Source organism: Somniosus microcephalus, chromosome 34 (genome assembly GCF_052327205.1).
Source record: "Somniosus microcephalus isolate GS21.2 chromosome 34, FLI_Smic_1.0, whole genome shotgun sequence".
NCBI lineage: Eukaryota > Metazoa > Chordata > Chondrichthyes > Squaliformes > Somniosidae > Somniosus > Somniosus microcephalus.
Window position 1 is genome coordinate 18,048,654 of NC_141020.1, and position 26,618 is coordinate 18,075,271.

General features: G+C 46.6%; 1 protein-coding gene and 1 long non-coding RNA gene across 3 annotated transcripts in view; one reads left to right on the plus strand and one right to left on the minus strand.

The window, feature by feature from the left end:
• Positions 1 to 18,803, minus strand: part of LOC147096844 (mitogen-activated protein kinase-binding protein 1-like) — a 104,049-nt gene extending 85,246 nt beyond the window's left edge. For both annotated transcript variants that reach the window (XM_085973531.1, XM_085973530.1), the window contains exon 1: positions 18,469 to 18,803. In XM_085973531.1, the coding sequence (XP_085829657.1) occupies positions 18,469 to 18,585 (117 nt within the window). In that variant the 5' untranslated portion in view covers positions 18,586 to 18,803. The remainder of the gene's footprint in view (positions 1 to 18,468) is intronic.
• Positions 18,800 to 26,618, plus strand: part of LOC147096846 (uncharacterized) — a 34,128-nt gene continuing 26,309 nt past the window's right edge. Inside the window, exon 1 of the long non-coding RNA XR_015074564.1 lies at positions 18,800 to 19,148. This is a non-coding gene — a long non-coding RNA (uncharacterized LOC147096846). The remainder of the gene's footprint in view (positions 19,149 to 26,618) is intronic.

Consider the following 26,618-nt stretch of genomic DNA (forward strand, 5'->3'; position numbering starts at 1 on the left):
GGTTACCGACAAGGTCCTAAGCCATCCTCGCCACACAAGAGTGTGCTATTTTATGTACAGGATAACAAATCAAGGCCGGTTTGCCTATTCCGATCTTCATTAAAAATACTATGGTGCTACTTGAAGCTCAAAGCTCTTTGCAAGATCTTGCTTTGCTGAAAATGGCTGGCATATTTTTCTACATAACTACCTACATATCAAAGCAACTATATATGAAACATGATGCATTTCAGAAACTATAGTAGAATTCTCCTGCCTCGCCCCAGCTTCCTGAAAGCACCACCCCAAGCTGAGGTACAGTTATACAGGCATCTTCTAAATCCTCACCCAAGTGACCATTCTTCATACGGGCCTGGAGTGTTGGTAGGCTATTTGTATCTGGGAGTAAGGGAATGAAAAAGCCCAATCCGGCCTTAACCAGGTGTTCACACACTGTACTTCTCAGCAAGTGTCCGATTTACCTTTGTCACAAACTCAGACACAGAGGTCAATTGGCGAGCCCCTATTGCTACCCAGATTGAAATCAGCTAGCTCAGCGCAGACCAATCACTAAACCTGGGACCTTCACAGTTTGCATGGATCAGTATCACAACAGATAATGCAAATACCACAGAGCCATTAAAGTTTAGGAGTAAACTGCAGGCATTTCTCAAACAGAATTCAACTCACCCTTAAAAATGCAATAAACGGTCAAGAAAAATAATTAGTAACATTTCGAGGTTGCAGCATGGATTGAAAAATGGCTACAAAACAAAGAAGGTAGGAGTTAAGAGAAGTTTCTCAGACTGGCAGTGGGTGGGAAGTGGTGTCCCACGGGGATTCCGGTAGTGTAGTGGTAATGTCACTGGGCTAGTAATCCAGAGACGCGAGTTCAAATCCCACCACGGCAGCTGGGGAATTTATATTCAGTTAATTAATTTAATTAATTAATTAATTAAATCTGGAATTAAAAAGCTACCATGGTGACCATGAAACTATCGGATCGTCGTAAAAACCCATCTGGTTCACTAATGTCCTTTAGGGAAGGAAATCTGCCGTCCTTACCCAGTCTGGCCTGTATGTGACTCCAGACCCACAGCAAGGTGGTTGCCTCTTAACTGCTCCTCTGAAATGGCCTAGCAAGCCACTCAGTTGTAACTAACCGCTACGAAACAAAATAATAAGAATGACGGATCACCCGACATCGACCACGGCAACGGCACACCCAGCCCAGTCAACCCTGCAAAGTCCTCCTCACCACCATCTGGGGACTTGTGCCAAAATTGGGAGAGCTGTCCCACAGACTAGTCAAGCAACAGCCTGACATAGTCATACTCATAGAATCATACCTTTTAGCCAATGTCCCAAACTCCTCCCACCGGCAGGACAGACCCACCAGGGGTGGCGGCACAGTGGTATACAGTCTGGAAGGCGTGGCCCTGGGAGTCCTCAACATTGACTCCAGACCCCATGAATTCTCATGGCTTCAGGTCAAGCATAGGCAAGGAAACCTCCTAATTACCACCCTCCTTCAGCTGATGAATCAGTACTCCTCCATGTTGAACACCACTTGGAATGAAGCACTGAGAGTAGCAAGGGCACAGAATGTACTCTGGCTGGGGGACTTCAATGTCCATCACCAAGAGTGGCTCGGTAGCACCACTACTGGCCAAGCCCTAAAGGACACAACTGCCAGTCTGGGCCTGCGACAGGCGGTGAGTGAACCAACACGAGGGGAAAAACCTACTTGACCTCGTCCTCACCAATCTACCTGTCGCAGATGCATCTGTCCATGACAGCATTGTGCGGTGGTCACTGCAGCCAGTCATTGTGGAGACGAAGTCCCATCTTCACACGGAGAACACCCTCCATTGTGTTGTGTAGCACTACCACCATGCTAAATGGGATAGATTCAGAACAGATCTAGAAGCTCAAAACTGGGCCATCCATGAGGCACTTTGGGCCATCAGCAGCAGCAGAATTATACTCCACCACAATCTGTAACCTTCATGGCCCGGCATATCCCTCACTCGACCATTACCACCAAGCCACGGGACCAACCCTGGTTCAACAACGAGTGTAGAAGAACATGCCAGGAGCACCTAAAAATGAGGTGTCAACCTGGGGAAGCTGCAACACAGGACTACATGCATGCTAAAATGAGGAAGCAGCATACTATAGACAGAGTTAAGCGATCCCACAATCAATGGATCAGATCAGATCAAAGCTCTGCAGTCCTGTCACAGCCAGTCATGAATGGTGGTGGACCATTAAACAACTGACAGGGGGAGGAGGCTCCAAGAATATCCCCATCCTCAATGATGGTGGAGTCCAGCACGTGAGTGCAAAAGACAACGCTGAAGCGTTGCAACCATCTTCAGCCAGAAGTGCTGAGTGGATGATCCATAGCGGCCTACTCCCGAGGTCCCCAACATCACAGAAGCCAGTCTTCAGCCAATTCGATTCACTCCACATGATATCAAGAAACGGCTGAGCGCACTGGATACAGCAAAGGCTATGAGCCCCGACAACATCCCAGCTATCGTACTGAAGACTTGTGCTCCAGAACTGGCCACGCCTCAAGCCAAGCTGTTCCAGTACAGCTACAACACTGGCATCTCTCCGACAATGTGGAAAACTGCCCAGGTATGTCCTGTCCACAAAAAGCAGGACAAATCCAACTTGGCCAATTACCGCCCCATCAGTCTACTCTCAATCATCAGCAAAGTGATGGAAGGTGTCATCGACAGTGCTATCAAGCAGCACTTTTTTAAAAATTCGTTCATGGGATGTGGGAGTCGCTGGGAAGGCCAGCATTTATTGCCCATCCCTAATTGCCCTCGAGAAGGTGGTGGTGAGCCGCCGCCTTGGACCACTGCAGTCCATGTGGTGAAGGTACTCCCACAGTGCTTAGGGATGGCCCTCTGCAGACATGAGGGAGAATAGAATAGAGGGATGCGGGGGACAAAGTGGAAAAAGAGGTTATTAGAGTGGGAGGAGGCTCGTGTGGAGTATAAACACCAGCATTGACCAGATGGGCCAAATTTGTGTGCAGTAGATTCTTTGTAATTCTATGCAAAAGAAACTCCATGACTCAGTACCCAAGTCTCTGATTTTATACACTACACAATCACGAGATCTTCATCAGGGCTTTTTATTTTTGCAATCCTCTTCAGGATCTACTAAGGTCACAACATCTTAAGAAAACGATATCATGGTTGACCAATCATTGTGTGGAATGATCAGATTATATTCAAACTTGCCATATGTACCAGCCTTCAGTTCAGAAACTGTAATGTACTATCTAGTGTCTACTGAAAGGGTGTTTCTGCCCCACCCCGCCCTGTGCATTTCCCCATCCCCCCCACCCTGTGCATTTCCTCATCCCCCCCGCCCTGTGCATTTCCTCATCCCCCCCGCCCTGTGCATTTCCTCATCCCCCCCCGCCCTGTGCATTGCCCCATCCCCCCCCTTGCATTCCCCCCCCCGCCCTTGCATTCCCCCATCCCCCCCGCCCTGTGCATTTCCCCACCCCCCCCGCCCTGTGCATTTCCCCCCCCCCCGCCGTGAATATCTCCATTCCCCCCCGCCCTGTGAATTTCCCCATCCCCCCCGCCCTGTGCATTTCCCCATCCCCCCCGCCTTGTGCATTTCCCCATCCCCCCCACCCTGTGTATTTCCCCATCCCCCCCGTGCATTTCCCCATCCCCCCCGCCCTGTGCATTTCCCCATCCACCCCCCCGCCCTGTGAATATCTCCATTCCCCCCTGCCCTGTGAATTTCCCCATCCCCCCCCCGCCCTGTGAATTTCCCCATCCCCCCGCCCTGTGTATTTCCCCATCCCCCCCATGCATTTCCCCATCCCCCCCACCCTGTGCATTTCCCCATCCCCCCCCCGCCCTGTGCATTTCCCCATCCCCTCCCGCCCTGTGCATTTCCCCATCCCCCCCCCCCGCCCTGTGCATTTCCCCATCCCCCCCCGCCCTGTGCATTTCCCCATCCCCCCCCGCCCTGTGCATTTCCCCATCCCCCCCCGCCCTGTGCATTTCCCCATCCCCCCCCGCCCTGTGCATTTCCCCATCCCCCCCGCCCTGTGCATTTCCCCATTCCCCCCCCGTGCATTTCTCCATCCCCCCCCCCGTGCATTTCTCCATCCCCCCCCCCGTGCATTTCTCCATCCCCCCCCCCCGTGCATTTCCCCATTCCCCCCCCGTGCATTTCTCCATCCCCCCCCCGTGCATTTCTCCATCCCCCCCCCGTGCATTTCTCCATCCCCCCCCCGTGCATTTCCCCATTCCCCCCCCGTGCATTTCCCCATTCCCCCCCCCGTGCATTTCCCCATTCCCCCCCCGTGCATTTCCCCATCCCCCCCGTGCATTTCCCCATTCCCCCCCCGTGCATTTCCCCATTCCCCCCCGTGCATTTCCCCATCCCCCCCCGTGCATTTCCCCATCCCCCCCCCACCCTGTGCATTTCCCCTCCTCTCCTTATCATTTCATGAGTACCAGCAGCTTTCCAATACCTGACAAGTGGCTAGCCTTCTGTGGTAACCTGAAGAATGTATGTTGAGAGTTTGCAACTGTGATGTGGGAGGTCAGGGAAGAGAGAAAACAGAGATGGGATAGTGCATCGCAGTAGAGTCTGATTCCGGTACTTACCTGATGTTCTCACACACATACCAGCAAGAATTGCTAAATAGTAGCAAGAATCCCCAAGACCCGTCAATTATCTCAATGCTACCCTAGCTGAGATCAGCTAACAAAATCAGCAGGGATCCTTATTGCATGTATAGTGCAGTATTGCAGAATGCATTTACCCACCGGGTTTTGGTAACCAAAAGGTTGGTTTGGCTGCAGTGCACCTCAGTGATCTCAGGCCACCTTGGTCTGTGGGCCCCTTTGGTAATTTAGCCGTTAAGTAACATTTGAAACACTGTTCTTTATAAAAACAATTGCTTGCATAGCAGAGCGTGCTCTGGACTAATCTTAGTGAAAATATGAACAAGCATTATTATTGGTGGGAGGGGGAAGTGAGAAAAAAAGAGACATTTGGTTTAAGAATAGGTTGCAGTACAGAGGAAGCCAGAAGAGTTTGGTTAATACATTGAATGAGAGTTATTTCAGTGCAAATGGAACATTAGAGTCAGCTGCAAAATCTGATATGAATTAAAATACTTTGTTATGTAGGCAGTCTGTCTCAACTATTGGAAAAAAAATTACAAAAAGCTTGGCACAGATTGAAGTTAAAAGCAATGATATTTACAATATTACCCTTATTAAACCATTCATACAGACAAGATATATTGTTTGGCATCAGAGAACTCAAATCACATTAAAAAAAATTAAATGACCAGCGTATTGCATTAGAATGATAGGATGCAAGCTCATGACCACAATCCCCACATGGTAGCAGCCAAGTGGAATTTAGGAGCTGCACCACTGAAAGAAGGGAAAGGGAGAAAAAGCTACATGGAGGTCAGCTGCGATATTCTGCCTAAACTCCCTACCAGCCAGTTACAAAAAAGCAATTGAGGGACTTGGGAGCCTTCCTTGAGCACAATAATCTAGGAGACAAAAAGAACAAATTTGAAATAGATAGTAAAGTTTAAAAAAAGTGATACAGGGCTGATTTAGCCATTGACCTTGTATCACACAACACAAAAGTATGCAAAAATGATATACAGGAAACTCTTTTTTATCCGGCACCGACGGGACCGGCGTGGTGCCGGTTGATCAAAAAGTCCGGATTACAGAGAGGTATACTTACCAATGTATGAGAGCCCCGGTTACACGGCCACAGGTGCAGGAGCCCCGGTTACACGGCCACAGGTGCAGGAGCCCCGGTTACACGGCCACAGGTGTGCAGGAGCCCCGGTTACACGGCCACAGGTGCAGGAGCCCCGGTTACACGGCCACAGGTGCAGGAGCCCCGGTTACACGGCCACAGGTGCAGGTGCAGGAGCCCCGGTTACACGGCCACAGGTGCAGGAACCCCGGTTACACGGCCACAGGTGCAGGAACCCCGGTTACACGGCCACAGGTGCAGGAACCCCGGTTACACGGCCACAGGTGCAGGAACCCCGGTTACACGGCCACAGGTGCAGGAACCCCGGTTACACGGCCACAGGTGCAGGAACCCCGGTTACACAGCCACAGGTGCAGGAACCCCGGTTACACGGCCACAGGTGCAGGAACCCCGGTTACACGGCCACAGGTGCAGGAACCCCGGTTACACGGCCACAGGTGCAGGAACCCCGGTTACACGGCCACAGTGGCAGGAACCCCGGTTACACGGCCACAGGGGCAGGAACCCCGGTTACACGGCCACAGGGGCAGGAACCCCGGTTACACGGCCACAGGGGCAGGAACCCCGGTTACACGGCCACAGGGGCAGGAACCCCGGTTACACGGCCACAGGGGCAGGAACCCCGGTTACACGGCCACAGGGGCAGGAACCCCGGTTACACGGCCACAGGGGCAGGAACCCCGGTTACACGGCCACAGGTGCAGGAACCCCGGTTACACGGCCACTAATATATAGTAAAACTTACCTGAACCTACTCCTGAATTTTGCCGGTTAAGAGAGATTTCCGGATATTTAGGTGCCAGTTAAAAGGAGAGTTTCCTGTACTGCCAACCAAGGTAGAACTGTAAAGCAACTGCATATACACAGTCTAGCAAAGTTTAACTTTTTGTTGCATGTATGAACAGACAATGCCCTCACATACTAAAATCACAGTAATAGGGCTATTTAGCGGTTTGAAGAATAGCTGGACAACAAAATATTCACTTTAAAGCTGTACTGATCTTCTAACAATCTATGCACACCACTGCTAAACACAGCTTAACCATCAAATGCTCATTCTACACAAGAAACAATGAGTGGGGAGCAATAAAGCTTCCATTTTACTGTATGCAATTATAGGTACAGGAGACCAGTGACTTTCCTTAACTAGAGCAGTGATCTAGTCAAGAGGCTCAGATTGATGCAAATCATAAATGCTCTTTCCAGTGTTGTAATTCATTGGTAGGCTTTCAAGATCATTTTTACAGCATAAATGATTTTAACAGACATTGACAAGACAGTTTGTCATCACTGATGCCTTCGTGAAATAGCAGAGCGCAACATAGAACCCGACAGCATGTTGTGTTATTTTTAAATTACATAAAAATGTGTTATGAATATGATATTAGTGTGTTATTTATACCAGGGTCACTGGCCAACATTAGACCCAGTCATAAATTTACTTAAATGTGCTAGAGTTCAATCTTCGTCTGTTGTGGGGTTATAAACTGCAACCAATTAATTATGGCATTAAAAGAGATTTGTAGTCAAATGCTGCTCCTCGAGTGAAGATGAAACTAAAGTACAGGTATCAGCTTGGCTCAGTTGAGGACTCTATTGCTTTGGAATCAGAAGTTTGTGGTATCAAGCTCCAAGCTAGAAATTCAACATATAATCTAAGCTGACACCTCTTCAGTGCAGTACTGAGGAGGTGCTGCATTGCAAGAGGAGCTGTCTCTTGGATGAGACATTAAACCGAGGCTTCGTCTACCCTAGACAAGGGTATAAAAAGATATGGAGCCAAGGCGGGTGGATGAAGTCTTCTTTCATATGGTAGTAGCAAAGCAAATCAAACGTCACTATCCAAGTCAGATATCCAGGCCAAAGCTTCCGGTGTAACAGCGTGGACATCTTGTAGGCTGCCTGTGAATTTCCTCTGAGGGTAGTGTTCGATGATGAGCTCCAGGGTCTGATTAGGAGCTCCGCAGTCGCATGATGGGGATGCTTTAATCTTCCATCTATGGAGAAGGTGGGCAGCATCTACTATGACTAGTTCTGAGGCGATTGATGGTTCGATCCTTCAGGTTGTACTGTGGGGTCCTCTATAAAAGGAATCCGTTTGGTGTGTCACAGTTCTTCCAAGTATTTTGTCATCAAGGCTGAGGAGACGGTCCAAAATGCCTTCTAGATTTGAGATGGGTTGGTGGGTAGGTTGTTCAAGTCGGCCTGGATCGGCATGTCATTGCTGGTGTCGCGGTTGTATTCTCTGGACTGTATATTCGCGGCCTAGGTGTGGTGGTACGATGTTTGCAAGCACAGGCAAGCCTAGGTGTTGGCATCAATAAAAGCGTACCGGTGATAATTCTCATAGCAGAATTCAGCTGGACATCAACAGATTTGACATGCGGACTCGATCGCCATGCCGGAAAGCAGTACTCCACTGTAGAGTATACCAGGGCGAGTGCTGTCGTACGGAGGGTTTGAGCGTCTGCTCCCCATGTGGATCCGATGAGTTTCTGGATCAGGTTGACCGTACCCTTTAGTTTCTTCCCATGGTTCTGGAGATGCTGTCTATACGACAGGGTGCGATTGAGCATGACTCCTAAATAGGAGGGTTTTTTGATATGGTTTACCTTTGCACCGCAAAAGGAGACTTTCAAAGCTTGGTTTGCTTGATGGGTGTTGAGGTGCAATGTCGAGGTTACGGTCTTTTGCGGGTTTGGCCGAAGTCAACATCCGTGGAAGTAGGCCTCCATCCTCTGTAAATCACTGGTCAGGGGCTCCTCGGTGACGGACAGATTCATGTTTTGTGTGACCAAGGCAATGTCATCAGCGTATACGAACTTGCGGGACTGTGCTTCGGGCAGATTACTGGGGTAAACGTTGAATAACATAGGTGCCAGGACAGAATCCTGTGGGAGTCCGTTGTTCAGTGTCCTATATCTGCTCTTCTGGGTGCCAGTGTACACACAGAAGCGTCGGTTGCTAAGCATGGAGTTGAGAAGATGGATTGTTGTTCTGCAGGGTAAAATGGTGGAGAGCTTGAAAAGCAGTCCATGCTTCCATACTGTGTCATACGCCGCTGACAAGTCCACGAGTGTTACAACGGTCTTGAGCTGGCGCTGGAAGCCTGCTTCGATGGTGGATGAGGTTCAGATACAAATCACCTATGATCTCATTGAATGGTGGAACAGGTTCGAGGGACTGAATGTCCTACTTCTATTCCTATGCATGAAAAGTCCCATGGTAATAATCGCAGAACCACCAGAAACAGATTAACTGGCCACTCATTTTCTATTTGTGACCTTATCGTGCACAAAACAAGGTACCCTGTTTACCTGTATAACAGTGACTGCACTTGAAAAGCAATTATTTTAATACACATTTGTTCTCAGGACATGGGCTGCGCTGGCAAGGCTACATTTATTGCCCATCCCTAGTTGCCCTTAAAAGCCAGTGGTGTACCTTTTTCCTTGAACTACTACAGTTCATGTGGCGACAGTGCTCACACAATGGTGTTAGGTAGGAAATTCCAGGATATTGATCCAGCAACAATAAAGGATTGGCAATATGTGTCCACGCTAGAATTATGCATGCCTTGGAAGGAAACTTCATGGTCATGAAGTTCTCACAACATTGCTATTCTCACCCTTCTCGGTGATAAAGGTCACAGGGGAGGAAGGTGCTGTTGAAGTAACCTTGGCGGGTTGCTCCAATGCATCCTGTAGATTGTACATACTGCAGCCACAATATGCCAGTGGTGGAAGGGGTGTAAATAAAATCTAGTGGCAGGGGCATCAGCCAAGCGAACTGATCTATCCTGGATGTTGGGCTTCTTGCACTGTTATGGTTGCTCCCATCTAGGCCAGTGGGGAATATTCCATCACCCTGTAGACAGCCAGGAGGTGAGCCAGTCATTGCAGATGACCCAAGCCTCTGCCCTGCTAGCCAAAGTGTTAATATGGCTGGTTTAGTTAAGCTTCTAGTCAATGGTGACTCCCCACCCCCAAAGATGTTGATGGTGGGATAATCAGCAATGTTGGCGCCAAAGGGATATGTCTGGGTTTTCTCTTGTTCAAGGTGGTTATTACCAGACACTAATGTGATGTGAATGTTACTTCCCACTTAACATCCAGAGGTGACATCAGGGTCCTGCTGGTATGGGCTACTTTATTCATTCTGAAGGATTTTGGGGGGTCCCGAGGGCACTACATAAATGCACATTAATTCTGTTCAGATTAATTGTAGCTCCCTGCATTAGTCTATTAAATAACAAGCTCATCTTATCCTGGTCAGCTCCTGCCTTCAAAAATTCATGGCTTCACTACAATGCCCTGGAGAAAGGAAATCTGCTCCCATTCCCTTGCCATTACACTCTGTAACCAGAGTTGGCTCACGTCAGTTAACCATTCCATCTCTGCAAGAGAAAAGTGGCTGGTCTCCACTTATCATTCCAGTCCCGCAGCTCAACTAAGACACAAGAACGACACTATGATAGAGACAGGCTAAGGACATGGTAAATGGACTATAGAGTGGAGAAATGTGAAGTTACCCACTTTGGTAGGAAAAATAGAAAAAGCAGAGTATTTTTTACATGGTGAGAGATTGGGAAATGTTGGTGTTCAGAGGGACCTGGGTGTCCTTGTACAGGAATCACTGAAAGTTAACATGCAGGTACAGCAAGCAATTAGGAAAGCAAATGGTATGTTGGCCTTTATTACAAGAGGATTTGAGACGTCTTACAGCAATTATACAGGGCCCTGGTGAGACCACACCTGGAGTATTGTGTACAGTTTTGGTCTCCTTACCTAAGGAAGGATATACTTGCCATAGAGGGAGTGCAGTGAAGATTCACCAGACTGATTCCTGGGATGGGGGGATTGTCATTTGAGGAGAGATTGAGTAGACTAGGCCTATATTCTCTAGAGTTTAGAAGAATGAGGTGATCTCATTGAAATATACAAAATTCTTACAGGGCTTGACAGGGTAGATGCTGGGAGGATGTTTCCCCTGGCTGGGGAGTCTAGAACCAGGGGTCACAGTCTCAGAATAAGGGGTCGGCCATTTAGGACTGAGATGAGGAGAAATTTCTTCACTCAGAGGGTGGTGACTCTTTGGAATTCTCTACCTCAGAGGGCTGTGGAGGCTCAGTCGTTGAGTATATTCAAGACAGAGATCGATAGATTTTTGGATATTAAGGGAATCAAGGGATATGGGGATCGGGCAGGAAAGTGGAGATGAGGTCTTATTGAATGGCGGAGCAGGCTCACGGGGGCCGAATGGCCGACTCCTGCTCCTATTTCTTGTTATGTTCTTATATGTATGTTATATATATGACCAGTCACAGAAGACAACCCATAGATTCCTACTCCATGAACAAAAGACAATACCAAGCCACAGCATCACCCATTTGTTGGGCATCAACCATAATTGTTGCTAAACTATATTATCTAGATTTACAGCTCAGGAATGAGCACCTGATTACCCCTGGGCCCTAATGGCATATCGGTAAATCTACTTATTCGGTGTGTTACTGAACTCCACAAACCAGAAGGCCTTGTGCTGTTCCATGATTCCCTGCTGGAAAGTGTGCATGTGCGGACAGCAGTGGAGAACAGGACTGGACTGGTGTGCGATGCCTTCTTCAGTCGAGCAGCCCATTCACACAGGAGTTAGTTTCACACGAGGAACGGACACTTGGATAAAGTACCGGAGAACAGACAATGTTCAAGGGACTGTGCCTCACCAAATGGCACCAATTTCAGGTCAGAGAGAGGGGGGAAAAACTGCTGTGTTGCCCTTCAGAACATTAACAGAGCAGGCTAAAGGTTCTTGAAAAATAAGGCACCAGTCTCAGATCCATAACTTGCTCGAAACTGCAACATCACCACTCCAAAAAGAGTCAACTCCCTTTTACATGGATTATACAGAGAATAAAACTGGGGGTGAATGCTGTAGCAGTAACACAAGATCTGAATACAATCCTACCCAAAACATTTAAAGTTTAGTATTGGTTACTTTTTCCGACCTTTCCCCACCAGAGCTCCTATCTTCCATTACCACTGCCAAGTTTGACCATATAGCTCCAAGTCACGCAACACAAAGCTACTTTACAATATCATGCCCTTTTTAAAAAAAAAAAGTAAAAACAAACACAGGGTTTGGCTGAAAAACTTCTCCCACTCAAGTTCTTCTGCTGCATAAATGATCACCTCTTCCCTTCCTATTCCAGCACGGTTCAAACATTATAAATGAAGACCATCTGTTCTTTTCACTGAAAGTTCATGCTGATGCACAGCTCAACACCTGAATCTAGTCAGAAAATGGTCTGCAGCAGAATGATTCAGAGCACTTCCATCATCTATGGGAAGTAGCACAGCCCATTTCAGCCGCTTCTTCTTCCATCCCATCCCCAAGCACTCCATTCCTCTGGAGGGTATACAGCATCAAACAACAGTTGACGGCTGCTCCTCCACCATGGGTGGAGAGAAAATCAAAAGCTGCGGGATTTGCCATCTACTGACCTTTATGTAAATTCCTGCCAATGAGCACTGAAATACAGGTCATAGGCCCATCTTACTGTGCAAGGAATGCTGCATTATGGCCTAAAGAAGTGGCAAAAAGAAAATTAAGAGATAAAAGACAACCAGCCCTGTAATAAATATACTTTGGATATTTGTTGAAGTGACTTACAGGGAACTGCCTCCAATCTATAGCAACGATGACTGGGATTATGTACTACAAAAATCCAAAAGATAAACAAATACGAGACTGGAAGGTTTTCCAGGGTTTGTGTTGTCAGTCAAATGGCAGGTTTATACTGTTTTATACAAAAAGGATGCTTGATACTTAGGACTGGGTCACAAGGCTAGGAATAATCAAAGGTGCAACAAAACCACCGCAAGTATTCGCAGTTCCTGATAAATTGATGCTTTCAAACATTTGCTGCAAAAAATGTAATTTCCCAGTTCACATTCTGGAGGACTTCTACAACTAAAACTGTGAGCAAAAGCAGAGAGTAAGCAGCTGCTAGACCACAGTAGTGATCACAAGGGGGTTTGAGAAAATAGAACACATGAACAAAATGAACTTGCATTTTTAATGGGACCTTTAATGCAAAAAAATGCCTGTGGCATAGGTTTATGGAAAACAGATGTTATGCCAGGAGAGATTTGCAGGTGTGACCAAACGCTTGGTTGAAGAGATGGATTTGAAGGAAGACTAAAATGAGGAGAACGCAGCAGAGGGGGTTTAAACATAGAAGATAGGAGCAGGAGTAGGCCATTCGGTCCTTCGAGCCTGCTCCGCCATTCAATGAGATCATGGCTGATCATCCAAACTCAGTACCCGGTCCCTGCTTTCTCTCCATATCACTTGATCCCTTTAGCCTTAAGAAATATATCCAACTCTTTTTTGAATATATTTAATGAATTGGCCTCCACCGCCCTCTGTGGCAGAGAATTCCACAGGTTCACCGCTCTCTGGGCGAAGAAATTCCTCCTCATTTCAGTCCTAAATGGCTTACCCCTTATCCTTAGACTATGACCCCTGGTTCTGGACTCCCCGGCCATCATAAACATCCTTCCTGCATCTAGTTTGTCCAGGCCTGACAGAATTTTATAGGTTTCAATGAGATCCCCTCTCAATCTTCTAAACTCTTCTAGGGAGGAGGTTCCTAGACAGCTGAAGACTCTGCCACCAACACTGCAGCAATGGGGATGGAGGGGATACACAAGAGGTTGCAGTCAGAGGAATGGAGTGCTTAGGGCAGTGGAAGGAATATAGGTCTGGAGTAGATTGTGGAAATAGGTGACACATGGCTATGAGGGATGAGAGATGTTGGGAGGTCAGAAAGAAAGGGGCGATGGCAGTGCAGATTATGTGTGGTAAGTTTTGAACACACTGGAGTTTATGGAGGGTGGAGACTGGGAGGCCAGTAGAGTGTTGAGTAATTGTGCCTAGAGGTGACAAAAGTAAGTACAAGGGTTTCAGCTGAGGGGCTGGGCTAGAGGTGGAAATATGCGGTCTATAGCATCTGAAGCTCAGCGCGGAGTGGAGCAGAACTCCAATTTCCAAACAGTCTGGTTCAACTTGGTTCGGGAGAGTGGCCAGGACAAGGATGAAATCAGTGGCAAGGGAGCAAAGTTTGTAGCAAGCCAAACATGAAGGCCTTGTCCTTCCCAGTGTTGAGCTGGAGAAATTAAGATTCATCAGATACTGGATGTTGGAGAAACAGCACAGAGGTGGTAGAGAAGTAGAGCTGGATGTTGGTGCGCATGCTGAAGCTGATCCCTTGTCTGCAGAAGGTGTCACCAAAGAGCAACATGTAGATGAAGAGGGGGTCAAAGATACGTTCTTGGGGGACTCGGAGGCAACAAGAGAACCACTGCCAAAGATGCTCTGCTTGCATTCAGATAGGAGTGTGTAGAATAAGGCAAGAGTAATCCCACTAACACCAGTGATGCGCAGGAAGACAAAGGAGGATACAGAGCCACAGACAGACTGGTGTTGGACCACCTGAAGAGATGCATGTTGGACATCTTAGGGAGTGAAGGGTTAACAGTCAAACTTCTTTGCATCTTGAAGCAACAGGCTTTCCAGTATAAACAGGATGACATTGAAGTGTTGGGAGGAGAAAGCATGGCTTGTCTTCTGATATGTAAAGTGCTTATGTAAAGAAATAAGTGTTAGTAATAAAGCGTAACTCTAGGGTAATAAAACAGGGTAGAGAATCCATTAACCACAGTATGAAAAGATAACAGTTAGTAAGGTTTATTTCTTCAAAGGGTTTGGGGACTCTTATGTCCGGAAGTCTTGTTTAAGGGAAGTAGTTGTTGGAGTAAACAGCTACAAGTGTTTGCATCAATAGACGGTTTGCAAAGGGTCTGGGAATAGATACATCAGGCAGTCTTATCGATGAAATTTTCCTTTGATGTAGTCAAAATATGGTGTATAAAGGAACATGGTTTTCAATAGTAATTCAGAGGGATTCGAAAGATAGAACTTGAAACCGAAAAGCCACTCTGCACACAGGTTAGGCTGATCACCTTTATGGTGCATCAATAAAGTCTGTTCTGTGTACTCCACTACGAAGTGTCTCGTACTTACTCGAAACGTGTGGTTGTGAAACAGAGAAGAAAGGAGGTTGACTCGAACAACTGATTAGGGCCATTCTGGCACTGCAAGAAGGGCAGCAGCCAGGCTTGGGGAAGAGCATTTTAAAAAGGAGTTAAGGGAGGTGAGCACAGAGCTGAGGTGACCGGTGACCAGACATTCAAGAACCTTAAGAGAGGAAAGGGAGGATGGAGATGAAGGAATAAAGGCAAAGATTGGGTGTATTTTTTTTAAATAAGTGGGTGATAACAATGGTTTTGAAGGGGTGAGGGCTGGTGCCCAAGGAGAATCATTGACTATCTCAGCTAGCAAATGGAATTGGGAGGCCGATCGTTGAGTGATCAGGATGGGGGAAATTGAGGGAGCAGGGAGGTGGATATCATGGAGGAGATGATTAAGTTCATTTAACTCTCTGCTTACAGTAAGGATTTTAGCCTTTAAGCCAGTTAGGTGCTCCGACACTGCTCAAGAAAATTGGAAGCAATTTCAAAAGCCCTCAGATGATAGTTGTCTAAATTCCCACTGATGAGCAATGAAAGTTCATATACTCACCAGTGCATTTCACCTGCTCACCCTATCTCTCTATCCCTTCTTTCACTCCAGAAAGGCATTAAATGACCTACTTGAACCCACAACCTTCTGACTCCAAGATGAGAGTGCTGCCGCTGAACCACAGTTAACACTTTGTGCATGTTTCATATGTTTTCAGATGATCATATGATCATGGAGCTTCATCTTTTTTTAAATCAAAAGACACTTATCCTACATTAAGATCATGTTTTACTATATCCAAATGGAATCAGCAACACCCATTCTATTCACAAATTGGATTTGTGACCTTCCCTTCTGACTTTGTGTCCAAAGTTAATTCCGGTTATGTTCTAACACACTCTTGTCCTTTAAACGATAAATCCAGTAAGTAGCCTTTCAGTCATGACATCAGTGAGTTGGGGGAGTAACACCAGCAACTTGTACAAGTGAAAGTATTTGCAACTATTTTCTGAACTAAACTAGGCTGGTGTGCAACTTTCCAGATCCACAGCTCCTTTCCATGGCACGGTTTATTCCCTCTCCTCTCACGTCCTCGGCATTCCTAGCTCTTCTTGTACCTGTTTCAATTCCCCATTGATCAGATATGCTTTGTACACACTGATGGCCACCAATCGCCTGCGTCGCATCAAGTAAACAGTTGGCGAAAAAAGGCACTGCCTTCATGAAAAGGATTTACCGTGAGGGAGGTGGGCAGCAGGTAAGTCAGCGTATCATTTGTTAAACAAAAGGAATATAATGATGTTTTTCAACACAAGTCACAGCATATCATCGGTTTGAATTTGTGTAGTGCATTTCGATATTTGCTGCCTTCCACATTCCCTATATGTTCATAAAATAAATAATAATATCTGGATTGCGATGGAGTTTCAGCAGTTCCTACACAAGTGTCAAAACATCTCTGCCAAATACTTGGAACTCAAGATTGCTTATTAGATATCTTATTTTTGTTGGTGTGCCTGCAAAACTTGGGTAAGCACTTCAAGACCTACTTTATATGTAGTCTTCCTGTCCTGCATGAATCATACAGCACCGGAGGCCATTAAGCCTATGCCGGCTCTTTGAAAGGCATCAACTAGTCCCACTCCCTTGCTCTTTCCCCATAGCCTTTCAAGTATATGTCCAATTTGCATTTGAAAGTTACAATGGAATCTGATTCCACCTTTCAGGCAGAGCATTCCAGATCATAAAACGGCATAAAAAAATTCTCATCTCCCCTCCGATTCTTTTGCCAATTATCTTAAATCTGTGTCCTCTGGTTACCGACCCTCCCACCAGTGTATCACCACTAAAATACAAAGAAATGTTCACACAACAGACAGCTACTCCAGAAAGTGTCTAAATAGGAAGCAAGTGTACTGCCTAGCATTTTTATATCAGGTCAGTTATGTGACCATTTCACTGCAAACCAATAGCATCGCACAAGGCTGCAGAATTGAAAGAGCAACATTTTGAACACTGTAAATGTTGCTCTTTCAATTCTGCAGCCTTGTGTGGTGATAGTAGCTTCAAAAGTCACGTCATTTCTCAAAAAAAAGTTATGAAGAATAAAGCTTGCGGAATAAAAACTTCTGCCAGCAGCTACAGTGAAAGTTCAAGTCCTCATATGAGCAAATTAGATGAGACAGTATTTAATGAGGGGTTACCACAGATTTGGACTGACTTTACAGAGAGCAAGCTTTATCCTACTACCTAATGTGCAAGAACATCCTGTTTACATTAAACTTGCCAGTGATGCCCAGTTTGGGAATGAGGAGCCTACAAAAACACTGCAATAAGTTTTTTAAAAACTGGAAATTACACAGCAGGTCCAGCCACAGCAGTGGACAGAAAAGACAGGTTAACATTTTGGGTATGGACTCTTTGCCAGTTCTGACAAATAATAACCAAAATCTTAAACCTGTTAAACAGAAAAGGCCAGGCCTACTGAACTTTTCCTCAGTATTTTTTGTTTCTTTATTGCTGAAAATATGGTCCCTCACTGGGAGGGGAGGGGAGGGGAGGGTGGGGGGGGGAATTGAAAGGTGGCCAACTTTATTAGCCGGGCAAACAAGATACCCAATGGCCAGTCTGTACAACCACCTGGATCCTTTCAACTACATCCTGTCAAACATTTGAATAGACTGCCTAGAGGGATCCAGAAGATCTACATTGGGATAAAACTTTTAATCACAGAAGCAGATCAAAAGTGCTTCACATATCATGAATTACTTAGAAGTCTAATGACTGGTATCATGAAAGCAAACTATTTTAAAAATTAAAGCTCCATTTCCCTCTATCACTTGTGATCAAAGAAGTTTACAACATAAAAGGAGGCCATTCGACCCATTGTGTCTGTGCTGGCCAAAAAAGAACTACCCAGCCAAATCCCACTTTCTCGCTCTTGGTCCGGAGCCCTGTAGGTTACGGCACTTCAGGTGCCTATCCAAGTACTTTTTAAATGTGATGAGGGTTTCTGCCTCTACCACCCTTTCAGGCAGTGAGTTCCAAACCCCCACCACCCTCTGGGTGAAAAAAGTTCTCCTCAACTCCCCTCTAATCCTTCCTAATGTGGAGTCATAATAATGGTTACAATCCTGGCACCATGTGAAAAAGTGCCAGCCCATCTATGACCCCTGGCCCCAGCTGTGACCCCCTGACCCAGCCCGCTTGCTCCGCTCTGTGAACCCGGACCACTTATCCCCGACCCCAGCTGTGACCCCTGACCCAGCCCACTTGCGCCCTGACCCAAGCCCAGCCGCGACCCCTGACCAGCTCAGTGACCCCTGACCCAGCCCACTTGCTCTGAGCCTAGCTCTGTGACCCCTGACCTGAGCCCAGCTGTGACCCCAGCCCACTTGCCCTTGACTGCAGCCCGGCTGTGACCCCTGACCCAGCCCACTTGCCCCTAGCCTAGCTCTGTGACCCCTGACCTGAGTCCAGCTGTGACCCCTGACCCGAGTCCAGCTCTGACCCCAGCCAACTGGCCCCCTAACCCCAGCCCAGCTGTGACCCCTGACCCTAGCCCACCTGTGACCCCCTGACCCCCCAGTCCCCGCTTACCCGGTCAGTGACAGCCTTGGTCGCCGCTCGGGATCTCCTCAGGTTGAGTGCCGGCGGCGAGCGCAGCAGGTTCCTGATGCGGCTGGTGATGCTGCTACTTTCTCCGGCCGTCGCCATTAGCCCAGCCCGGTGCCTTCCCGGGGGCCCAACTGCCGAAAAACTTTTATTTTTAATAAAAGGACTTTAAAAACAACCACCACTAAACCCCGGGAGGACGCGTGCGCGACCGTCTGTCAGCACTCAAAAGAGTTTTAAAAACTTTTGTTGTTTATTTATTTACTTCAGCCGCCGCCCGCCGTCGCCTCGCGCACTCGCTGACAGAGATTTAAATTCCAGCCTCTAACGGCCGCTCCAACTGCCCGCCCAGCGCGCGCACTCCGTTCAAACTTCATCGGCGGCCGCCGATTGGAGAAGCGGGAGTGATTGACAGTCGCATTGACCAATCCTCCCGGCTCGGCATCGACAATCCCGCCCTCTTGTCCTGCGCCCGTGGAATTCAGGACTGTTGATTGGATGGAGGAGGTGATTGGCAGGCGAATCAACCAATCGCGTGTCCCGGCACGGATTCTTAGGTACCCGTCCTGGGCGCCGCGTTCTGGAGTAGCACCGCAATACTGATTGGGCGAAGGCAGAATGACTGACAGGGGAATGAGCCAATGGGCGCTATTGACAATCCAAAAGTGAGAGAGTAACTTTGCTTCTTTAAGTTTAAAGTTTCTTTTTACCCCGTGTTACCTCTTCCCCTGAACAGGTTAACTCCTTACTGGAGCAGAGTTGTATTCAGGTAGCCATTCCTTATGTGGGAGCCTTGACACAAGGTGTTGGCCATTACAGTTCCTAAAATTTGAGGTCCTGGGGCATGAGTTGGGGTTTGGTGCAATGAGTCTGGATGTAAAGGATCCCGGCCATTGCATTATTCCAAGACTTCTTCCAGCGTCTAACATCGCCCATCTCCGCCCCGCCTCTGCTCATCCGCTGCTGAAACCCTCATCCATGCCTTTTTTCCTCTAGACTTGACTATTCCAATGCTCTCCTCCCACGTTCTACCCTACGTAAACTCGAGGTCGTCCAAAACGCGGCTGCCCATGTCCTAACTCGCACCAAGTCCCGTTCACCCATCATCCCTGTGCCCGCTGACTTAAATTGGCTCCTGGTTAAGCAACGCCTCGATTTTAAACTTCATCTTCCTTGTTTTCAAATCTCTCCATGGCCTCACCCCTCCCTATCTCTGTAACCTCCTCCAGGCCATGTACAGCGGTTGGTGCTGTTCCCTGCATTTCTCTTGTAGTTGACGCGCGGTGAAGATCATGTCCATTGTGCCCCTTAGTGGGTGGAATCCACATTGCGACTCTGGGAGGAGCTCTTCAGCCACTGGGAGAAGGCGATTGAGGAGGATCCCTGTGGCAGACAGCAGGGAAACTCCTCTGTAATTACCGCTATCGAACTTATCACCTTTCTTGAAGATGGTCACGATTACGGCGTCTCTGAGATCTCCTGGTATGCTCTCCTCCTTCCAAATAAGAGAAATGAGTTCATGTATTCGCGCCAATAGTGCTTCTCTGCCATGCTTTAGTGCCTCGGTGGGGATTCCATCTGCTCCTGAGGCCTCCTTGTTCTTCAGTTGTCGGATGGCCTTTTCAACCTCATGCCAGGCTGAGGTTGTGCTGAGATGGTGCTGAGCATCGAAGCTTTGCCCACGCTTGATCAGCTCCGATGGACGGGCCAAATCGTCCGCATGGCTGATACGGGACTCCCAAAACAAGCGCTCTACTCGGAGCTCCGACACGGCAAGAGAGTCCCAGGTCGGCAGAGGAAACGCTTCAAAGACACCCTCAAAGCCTCCTTGAAAAAATGCAATATCCCCACTGACACCTGGGAATCCCTGGCCCAAGACCGCACAAAGTGGAGGAGAAGCATCCGGGAAGGCACTGAACACCTCGAGTCTCTTCGCCGGAAGCCAAGTGCAAACAGCGCAAGGAGCGCACGTCAACCCAAGCACCCCACCCACGTGCCCCTTCCACCAACGTCTGCCCCACCTGTGACAGAGACTGTAGGTCCCGCATTGGACTCATCAGTCACCTGAGAACTCATTTTTAGTGTGGAAGCCTAAGAAGAAGAAGAACAACAACAACCTCCTCCAACCCCACAAACCCCTGAGATACCTGCGCTCCACTAATTCTGTCCTCTTGAGCATCCCTGATTATAATCGCTCAACCATTGGTGGCCGTGCCTTCTGTTGCCTGGGCCCTAAGCTCTGGAATTCCCTCCCTACACCTCTCCGCCTCTCTACCTCTCTTTCCTCCTTTAAGACGCTCCTTAAAACCTGCCTCTTTGACCAAGCTTTTGGTCATCTCCCCTAATTTCTCCTTATGTGGCTCGGTGTCAAATTTTTTGTCTCATAATACTCCTGTGAAGCGCCTTGGGACGTTTTTCAGCGTTAAAGGCGCTATATAAATACAAGTTGCTGTTGTTGTCTAAGGAAGGATATACATGCCTTAGAGGCGGTGCAACGAAGGTTCACTAGATTGATTCCAGGGATGAGAGAGTTGTTCTATGAGGAGAGATTGAGTAGATTGGGCCGATACTCTCTGGAGTTTAGAAGAATGAGAGGTGAGCTTATTGAAACATATAAGATTCTGAGGGGGACTGACAGGGTAGATACTGAGAGGCTGTTTCCCCTGGTTGTAGAGTCTAGAACTAGGGGGCATTGTCTCACTATCTCCATAACCCTTGATTCCCTTAGAGTCCAAAAATCTATCGCTCTCAGCCTTGAATATACTCATCGACTGAGCATTCACAGCCCTCTGGGGTAGAGAATTCCAAAGATTCACAACCCTCTGAGTGAAGAAATTCCTCCTCATCTCAGTCCTAAATGGCCGACTCCTTAGTCTGAGACTGAGGATGTCGGGAGGAGGAACAGCATGTGGAGGCTTGTTTGGAATTTATGGGGAATGAAAGAGAAGCAATAACAGGATGCAGCATCAAAAACACTAGTAATTTGTAGTGTTTTTTTTTAATGCTCTCACTTAATATACGGAATTTAAATATGGAGAAAAGAGTGTTCTTTAAAGTTCAGCATAGCTTGGAATACATAGAAGAAACTGGTTTATTTAGATCTATCTGTGTGCTTATATGTATCGTGGGATGTTTTACTATGTTAAAAGGCGCTGTATAAATGCAAGTTGTTGTTTTTATTCAGTAGAAATTAGCAACAGCTGCAGCAATTTTTATTGAAGACCAGAAATCATTTTTGTCTTAGCAAGGTGGATCTACAGGAAATTTTCGATTTACCGGCAAAATGCAGGAGTAGGTTCAGGTAACTTTTATTACTTGTCTTCCTCCATTTGTTGCTGTGCAAGGGTGTGGCTGCAGCTGTTGCTAAGCTACAGAGACGCTTGCAACTTGTGGCCATTGTTCTGAAGCTGTTGCTAAGCAACAGGGTTTGTTGCTTTATACGGAGCTCTCAGCTCCCTATCTTTTACTATAGCTTTTGGTTATCCAGAATTTTTGATGAACCGGCACCACATCGGTCCCGTCCGTGCTGGATAAAAAAAAGTTTCCTGTAACTAAAAGCCTGCAGGAGGTTCCCCAGCTGACAGGAATTGTGACCTCGACTCTGTTCATCATGAATTCAAGTCTTTTTGTCTTCATTTTAAAGTTGATTACTCCTAGTTCTAGGTTCTCCCACAGTATGCACCACTGCCCAGCTGGGAGGCAGGTAACAAACCTCATTTCCCCACCACTAGAAGTTGCATTTTCCCTCTGAATTTCCCCCCCTCTCTCCCCATGCTTTCATTCCACCTCTGCGCTCACAGTACGGCTGAGACTGGGAACCGACACATGCAGACCTATCTCCCAGTCGTGTGACCACGTGTATACAGTTGGGGGGTGTTTAAATCATGAAGGGTTTAGATAGAGTAAATAAAGAGAAACTGTTTCCAATGGCTGAAGGGTTGATAACCAAAGGGTACAGATTTAAGGTGATTGGCAAAAGAACCAGAGGTGAAATGCGGAAAAAACTTTTTAAGCAATGCGTGGTTAGGATTTGGAATGCGCTGCCTGATAGGGCGGTGGATACAGATTCAATAGTAGCCTTCAAAAGGGAATTGGATAAATACTTGAAGGAGAAACAATTGCAGGGATATGGGGAAAGAGCGGGGGAGGGGGAATAACGGGATTGCTCTTCGAAGGAGCCGGCGCAGACTCGATGGGTTGAATGGCCTCCTTCTGTGCTGTACTATTCTATTACAGAGTTCTGGGAATTGCAGCAGAGAGGAGAAGGGGCATAACTGTTGCCAATAAAACAATTTGTGGGGAGCACATCCACCACAATTTTCCCCTCACTCCAGCAGTTACATTTATGCATACATGAAATAATAAGGGAAAGAAGTCAGTGGTAGGAGTAGTCTATAGGCCCCCTAACAGTGGCTACCCTGTCAGACAGAGCATAAATCAAGAAATAATGGAGGCTTGTTGAAAGGTACTGCAATAATCATGGGCGATTTTAATCTTCACATTGATTGGACAAATCAAATTGGCCAAGGTAGCCTTGAGGAAGAGTTCATAGAGTGTAATCGGGATGGTTTCTTAGAACAATACGTTGTGGAATCAACCAGGGAGCAGGCTACCTTAGATCTGGTACTGTGTAATGAGACAGGATTAATAAATGATCTCATAGTAAAGGATCCTCTAGGAAAGAGTGATCATAGCATGATAGAATTTCAAATTCAGTTTGAGGGTGAGAAAGTTGGGTCTCAAACCAGTGTCCTGAACTTAAATAAAGGCAATTACAAAGGTATGAAGGCAGAGTTGGCTAAAGTTGACTGGGAAAATAGATTAAAGGGTAAAACGGTAGATAAGCAGTGGCAGACATAGAATCATAGAAAGTTACAGCACGGAAGGAGGCCATTTCGGCCCATCGTGTCCGTGCCGGCCAACAAAGAGCTATCCAGCCTAATCCCATTTCCCAGCTCTTGGTCTGTAGCCCTGCAGGTTACAGCATCCCAAGTGCACATCCAAGTACTTTTTAAATGTGGTTAGTGTTCCTGCCTCTACCACCCTTTCAGGCAGTGAGTTCCAGACCCCCACAACCCTCTGGGTGAAGAAATTTCCCCTCAAATCCCTTCTAAACCTTCCCCCAATTACTTTAAATCTGTGCCCCCTGGTTTTTGACCCCTCTGCTAAGGGAAATAGGTCCTTTCTATCCACTTTATCTAGGCCCTCATAATTTTATACACCTCAATAAGGTCTCCCCTCAGCCTCCTCTGTTCCAAGGAAAACAGACCCAGCCTATCCAGTCTTTCCTCATAGCTAAGATTCTCTACTCCCAGCAACATCCTTGTAAATCTCCTCTGTACCCTCTCTAGTGCAATCACATCTTTCCTGTAATGTGGTGACCAGAACGGCACACAGTACTCTAGCTGAACCCCCTGCCCTTGTATTCTATGCCACGGCTAATAAATGCAAGCATTCCGTATGCCTTCTTAACCACCTTATCTACCTGGCCTGCTATCCTCAGGGATCTGTGGACATGCACTCCAAGGTCCCTTTGTTCCTCTACACTACTCAGTGTCCTACCATTTAATGTGTATTCCCTTTCCTTGTTAGCTCTCCCCAGATGCATTACCTCACACTTCTCCAGATTGAATTCCATTTGCCACTGTTCTGCCCACCTGACCAATTTATTGATATCTTCCTGCAGTCTACAGCTTCCTTCTTCAGTATCAACCACACAGCCGATTTTAGTATCATCTGCAAACCTCTTAATCATACCCCCTATATTCAAGTCAAGATTGTTGATATATACCACAAAAAGCAAGGGACCCAGTACTGAGCCCTGCGGAACCCCACTGGAAACAGCCTTCCAGTCACAAAAACACCCATCAACCATCACCCTCTGCTTCCTGTCTCCGAGCCAGTTTTGAATCCAACGTGACACTTTGCCCTGGATCCCATGGGCTTTTAACATCGTGACCAGTCTGCCATGTAGAACCTTATCAAAAGCCTTGCTAAAGTCCATATACACTACATCAAACGCACTACCCTCATCTACCCTCCTTGTTACCTCCTCAAAAAATTCAATCAAGTTTCTCAGACACAACCTTCCCTTAACAAGTCCATGCTGACTATACTTGATTAATCCGTGTCTTTCTAAATGAAGATTTATCCTGTCCTTCAGAATTCTTTCCAATAATTTTCCCACCACCGAGGTTAGGCTGACTGGCCTGTAATTACTCAGTCTATCCTTTTCTCCCTTTTTAAACAAGGGTACCACATTAGCAGACCTCCAGTCCTCTGGCACCACACCTGAAGCCAGAGAGGATTGAAAAATGATGGTCAGGGCCTCTGCTATTTTATCTTTTGCTTCGCTTAACAGCCTGGGATACATTTCATCCAGGCCTGGGGGTTTATCCACTTTTAAAGCTGCTAAACCCCTTAATACTTCTTCTCTCACTATGTTTATTTCATCTAATATTTCACACTCCTCCCCCCGAAAGCAATGTCTGCTTCGCCCCTCTCCTTTGTGAAAACAGACGCAAAGTATTCATTAAGAACCCTACCGATGTCTCCCGCCTCCACACACAGGTTACCCTCATGATCTCTAATAGGAGACATTTAAGGAGATATTTCATAACTCTCAGCAAAGATATATTCCAGTGAGAAGGAAAGGCTCTAAGAGAAGGATGAACCATCCATGGCTAACTAAGGAAGTAAAGGATGATATCAAATTGAAAACAAAGGCATATAATGTTGCGAAGATTATTGGTAGGCCAGATGATTGGGGAATTTTTAGAAACCAGCAAAGGATGACTAAAAAAATAATAAAGAGGGAGAAGATAGATTATGAGAGTAAACTAGCAAGAAATATAAAAACAGACAGTAAGAGCTTCTACAGGTATATAAAAAGGAAGAGAGTAGCTAAAGTAAACGTTGGTCCCTTAGAGGATGAGACTGGGGAATTAATAATGGGGAAACAGGGAAATGGCAGAGACTTTGAACAAATATTTTGTATCGATCTTCACGGTATAAGACACTAAAAGCATCCCAATAATAGATAATCAGGGGGCTATAGGGATAGGGGAACTTAAAACAATCACTATCACTAGAGAAAAAGTACTCGGTAAAATAATGGGACTAAATGTGTACAAGTCACCTGGACCTGATGGCCTGCATCCTAGGGTCTTAAAAGAAGTGGCTGCAGAGATAGTGGATGCATTGGTTGCAATCTACCAAAATTTCCTGGATTCTGGAGAGGTCCCAGCGGATTGGAAAACCGCAAATGTAACGCCCCTATTTAAGAAAGGAGGGAGACAGAAAGCAGGAAACTATAGACCAGTTAGCCTAACATCTGTCATTGGGAAAATGCTGGAGTCTATTATTAAGGAAATAGTAGCAGGGCATTTAGAAAATCATAATACAGTCAAGCAGAGTCAGCATGGTTTTATGAAAGGGAAATCATGTTTGATAAATTTGCTGGAGTTCTTTGAGGATGTAACAAGCAGGGTGGATAAAGGGGAACCAGTAGATGTGGTGTATTTGGATTTCCAGAAGGCATTCGATAAGGTGCCACATAAAAAGTTACTGCACAAGATAAGAGCTCACAGGGTTGGGGGTAATATATTAACATGGATAGAGGATTGGCTAACTAACAGAAAACAGAGAGTCAGGATAAATGGGTCATTTTCCGGTTGGCAAACTGTAACTAGTGGGGTGCCACAGGGATCAGTGCTGGGGCCTCAACTATTTACAATCTATATTAATGACTTGGATGAAGGGACCGAGTGAAATGTAACCAAATTTGCTGATGATACAAAGATAGGTGGGAAAGCAAGTTGTGAAGAGGACACAAAGAATCTGCAAAGGGATATAGATAGGTTAGGTGAGTGGGCAAACATTTGGCAGATGGAGTATAATGTGAGAAAGTGTCAGGTTATCCACTTCGGTAAGAAAAATAAAAAAGCAAATTATTATTTAAATGGAGAGAGATTACAAAATGCTGCAGTACAGAGGGATCTGGGGGTCCTTGTACATGAAACACAAAAAGCATGCAGGTACGGCAAGTAATCAGGAAGGCAAATGGAATGTTGGCCTTTATTGCAAGGGGGATGGAGTATAAAAGTAGGGAAGTCCTGCTACAACTGTACAGGGTA